This window comes from Procambarus clarkii, chromosome 77 (assembly GCF_040958095.1).
Source record: "Procambarus clarkii isolate CNS0578487 chromosome 77, FALCON_Pclarkii_2.0, whole genome shotgun sequence".
NCBI lineage: Eukaryota > Metazoa > Arthropoda > Malacostraca > Decapoda > Cambaridae > Procambarus > Procambarus clarkii.
Genome location: NC_091226.1, coordinates 2484508 through 2489248, shown reverse-complemented (window position 1 = coordinate 2489248; position 4741 = coordinate 2484508). Strand labels below are relative to the sequence as shown.

The window sequence follows — 4741 nt, the reverse complement described above, 5'->3', positions numbered from 1 at the left end:
GCTCAAGTCGCTGCAGAGTTCCTGGTTACTCTCACAGACTCTGCAGTTACAGTGTGCTCTGCATTACAGCTCAAGGATAGTAAACGTTCCTAGTATTCCAAAGAACTCGTCGCTGATTTAGGTGATATTTACCAAAAAATATCTGTAGAGGAAAGATTTACATATGTTTTCCAGATTCTAAAACGTGACCATGCACAGCAGTTCTCTCACCTTAGTAAACAGACAACAGATTTCTGCTTTTTCCATTATTTGTCAGTATCGCGTCAGGAATCCTCGGAAGCAGTCCCTGAGGAGTTTGTAGACAGCGTGACGCAGGTGGTGATGGAGGCGCCGGTGTTGCTGCTGTCGTCCAAGATGGTGATAGACGAGTCGACGATGGTCCGCCTACTGCTGGAGTCGGCCTCCGACCTCTTCACGCGCCACCCTCTTGTCCACGGCTCCTTCAGTCGTCTGCCCCACCTCCAGGCTGACATTCTGGCCAGGAAAAACACTCGCAGGGCTCTGCCACAATGAGTGTACATTTACGACAACCACAAAATGATAATTTATGGCAACAATGACACTTGCTATTTCGGCAACAGAGATTGCTGGAGGAAATTTGATTAGGACCAAACCACACGGATGGAGAACCGCCTCCAACATTGCCGCTTCTGCATCGTGTGAGTTAAGGTTTCGTCATCATTACATGTTATATACTCACGCATTTTTTATACTGTAAATTTAATTACTTTAATCAATAAAACAGGAAATGGACAACCCACAGATTACCTTATTTAACCTATTTAACACAAACTTATGAATATTCAAGTGAAGAAATGTGCAAAATGGAGAAGTATGATTGTTGATTTATGAAACTTGTGTCGTTGAATTGCTTCAAACGCAGGATAGACATAATTTCTTCTTAAATAGATGTAATTCGGAATTCCTACTTAATTGACCTAAACCAAAGCATTGTTCTGCATGTTCTTACAAAACTGTTAGAACTCAGATCCCTGATTGATTGGTAGAGATTAACCCACACAAAAGGTGGCACGGGAATTAATAACCCGTTTGGGTAGGTAGGCTCTCTGAAGCCATTACCATTATCAATAGCTGATACTAATGTCAATATCAATTGCTTATACTGGAGAGCTGTAGATGGATGGGATCTTCATGGTCGCTTGCAATTTATGGCCCGCAGGATGCAGTTTTGTGCAAAGCAACGCTTTATATCTGAACAGAGGAATCTCGGTTGCTCTGTTCATTATTTCATGGGGTGGCCGTGGACATATAAAACAAATACCTTTGTTTTGCAGATATTTGTTGAAATTGAATATTTATTGATGCAGTTTGAACTGCAGAAAGCCTATTGCCCAATACGGAGCACCTCCTATTTATACCCACCCAATCCCACTCATATACATTTCCAATCCATGTTTGAAACAATCGAGGGACCCCACCTCAACCAAGTTACGAGGTAATTTTAGATGAAGAGTCCCAAAAACGTGACAGAAATAGTAGAAGTTTATTTCTTAGACTTCTACTGTTAGTGTTATATACCCTAAGTGAATTGTTATTTTGAGGCCCTTCATTTTCCTTGATCATTTTGCCAATTCCTTTCTCCCTCAAACACACTTTTATTACCTCCTTCCTCCAAATCAATTCCCATTCCACTATCTACAAACAGTTTAAACCCAAACAAACACCTCTATCCACTGGTTCCAACGAGTTCCCAACAGCAACAACCCCAGCTCTCGATAGAGGGTCCTTCGATTATTTCAAGCGTGGGTTGGGACATGTATGTGAGTGGGATTGGGGGGTTATAAAGAGCAGCTGCCTCGTATAGGCCAATAGCAGCTGCCTCGTATGGGCCAATAGCCGCTGCCTCGTATGGGCCAATAGCCGCTGCCTCGTATGGGCCAATAGCCGCTGCCTCGTATGGGCCACTAGCAGCTGCCCACATCAACCAAGTTAAGCTGTAATTTTAGATGAAGAGTCCCAAAAACGTGACAGAAATATTTTGACCTACATATCACACACAAGAAATCGTCGTCCCTTCACTTTCTAGTGTGTGGTCTGGTGGTCGTGTTGGTCGATTAGTTAAGGGATCCTGTTCTCAAGCAGAGTGCTCCTAGCAGTAAAGGTTCGAGTCACTTCTGGGGTGTGAGTTTTCAGTTGCATATAGTCCTGGGACCATTCAAATTAAAGTCACCAATGACATAAATACTGTTAGATCTAGATGCTCTAGATATTTCATCCCATAGATGCTTTGCTTCCATTCTGTCTAAATTTGGTGGTCTATGTATAACTCCTAATATACTAATATTTGCTTTTTCGTTTAATTCTATCCAAATAGTTTCTGTGTGTGGCTCAGAATTGATTCCCTCTTTGAGACTACATTTCAAATTGTCCCTAACGTATATCGCTACTCCCCCTCTTCGTCTAATGGGACTCTTCATCTAAAATTACAGCTTATCTTGGTTGAGGTGGGCAGCTGCTAGTGGCCCATACGAGGCACCGGCTATTGGCCCATACGAGGCAGCGGCTATTGGCCCATACGAGGCAGCTGCTATTGGCCTATACGAGGCAGCTGCTCTTTATAACCACCCAATCCCACTCATATACATGTCCCAACCCACGCTTGAAACAATCGAAGGACCCTCTATCGAGGGCTGGGGTGGTTGCTGTTGGGAACTCGTTGGAACCAGTGGATAGAGGTGTTTGTTTGGGTTTAAACTGTTTGTAGATAGTGGAATGGGAATTGATTTGGAGGAAGGAGGTAATAAAAGTGTGTTTGAGGGAGAAAGGAATTGGCAAAATGATCAAGGAAAATGAAGGGCCTCAAAATAACAACTCACTTAGGGTATATTACACTAACAGTAGAAGTCTAAGAAATAAACTACTATTTCTGTCACGTTTTTGGGACTCTTCATCTAAAATTACCGCGTAACTTGGTTGAGGTGGGGTCCCTCGATTGTTTCAAACATGGATATGAAATGTATATGAGTGGGATTGGGTGGTTATAAATATGAGGTGCCTCGGATTGGGGAATAGGCTTTCTGCAGTTCAAACTGCATCAATAAATATTCTATTTCAACAAATATCTGCAAAACAAAGGTATTTGTTTTATACGTCCGCGGCCACCCCATGAAATAATAAACAGAGCAACCGAGATTCCTCTGTTCAGCTATAAAGCGTTGCTTTGCACAAAACAGCATCCTGCGGGCTATAAATTGCAAGCGACCATGAAGATCCCATCCATCTACAGCTCTCCAGTATAAGCAATTGATATTGACATATTAGTATCAGCTATTGATAATGGTAATGGCTTCAGAGAGCCTACCTACCCAAACGGGTTATTAATTCCCGTGCCACCTTTTGTGTGGGTTAATCTCTACCAATCAATCAGGGATCTGAGTTCTAACAGTTTTGTAACAACATGCAGAACAATGCTTTGGTTTAGGTCAATTAAGTAGGAATTCCGAATTACATCTATTTAAGAAGAAATTATGTCTATCCTGCGTTTGAAGCAATTCAACGACACAAGTTTCATAAATCAACAATCATACTTCTCAATTTTGCACATTTCTTCACTTGAATATTCATAAGTTTGTGTTAAATAGGTTAAATAATGTAATCTGTGGGTTGTCCATTTCATGTTTTATTGATTAAAGTCAATAATTTACAGTATAAAAAATAAGTATAAAAAATGTGTGAGTATATAACATATAATGATGACGAAACCTTAACTCACACGATGCAGAAGCGGCAAAGTTGGAGGCGCTTCTCCATCCGTGTGGTTTGGTCTTAATGAAATTTCCTGCAGCTATCTCTGTTGCCGAAATTGCAAGTGTCATTGTTGCCATAAATTATCATATTGTGGTTGTCGTAAATGTACACTCATTGTGGCAGAGCCCTGCGAGTGTTTTTCCAGGCCAGAATGTCAGCCTGGAGGTGGGGCAGACGACTGAAGGAGCCGTGGACAAGAGGGTGGCGCGTGAAGGGGTCGGAGGCCGACTCCAGCAGTAGGCGGACCAGCATCGACTCGTCTATCACCATCTTGGACGACAGCAGCAACACCGGCGCCTCCATCACCACCTGCGTCACGCTGTCTACAAACTCCTCCGGGACGGCTTCCGAGGATTCCAGACGCGATACTGACAAAAAATGGAAAAAGCAGAAATCTGTTGTCTGTTTACTAAGGTGAGAGAACTGCTGTGCATGGTCACGTTTTAGAATCTGGAAAACATATGTAAATCTTTCCTCTACAGATATTTTTGGGTAAATATCACCTAAATCAGCGACGAGTTCTTTGGAATACTTGGAACGTTTACTATCCTTGAGCTGTAATGCAGAGCACACTGTAACTGCAGAGTCTGTGAGAGTAACCAAGAACTCTGCAGCGACTTGAGCAAGTCCGGGAACCCCATAGGCTGTGGGAGTTGTGCCAACCAACATCTTATAGATATGCAAAATTTCGTTGAACGTGCATAAATTCCCTTCAATACAGGAGCATATTTTGTTTATTCCAGCTCGATATTCCGCTAGAGTAGCCTCCACCATTTGCTTTAAAAGGTGGACCAGATGGTTGAAAAAGTATGCCTCTGTTCCAATCTTAAGTTTCCTTACCTGATCCACAGCTGCAGCAGCGACACCATCTAGGTGTCCCCATTTATTAATGCTATCTAACACACTCTTGAGAGGATCAAAGAGACTCGCATGCATGTAAGTAACCGGACATCAGATAGTCCAGAGTTATGTA

General features: G+C 42.4%; 1 protein-coding gene across 1 annotated transcript; it reads right to left on the bottom strand.

Annotated features, from left to right (window-relative positions):
• Window positions 1–3879: 3879 nt before the first annotated feature.
• On the bottom strand, window positions 3880–4437 carry LOC138357294 (uncharacterized). The gene has a single exon (XM_069313976.1). It carries the CDS (start codon window positions 4435–4437, stop codon window positions 3880–3882), a length of 558 nt encoding a protein of 185 aa, XP_069170077.1.
• Between the last annotated feature and the right edge of the window lie 304 nt (window positions 4438–4741).

Bases quoted from the DNA above. Each gene is read 5' to 3' on its own strand.
- LOC138357294 (XM_069313976.1), bottom strand. From the start codon at position 4,437: ATGTTGGTTGGCACAACTCCCACAGCCTATGGGGTTCCCGGACTTGCT.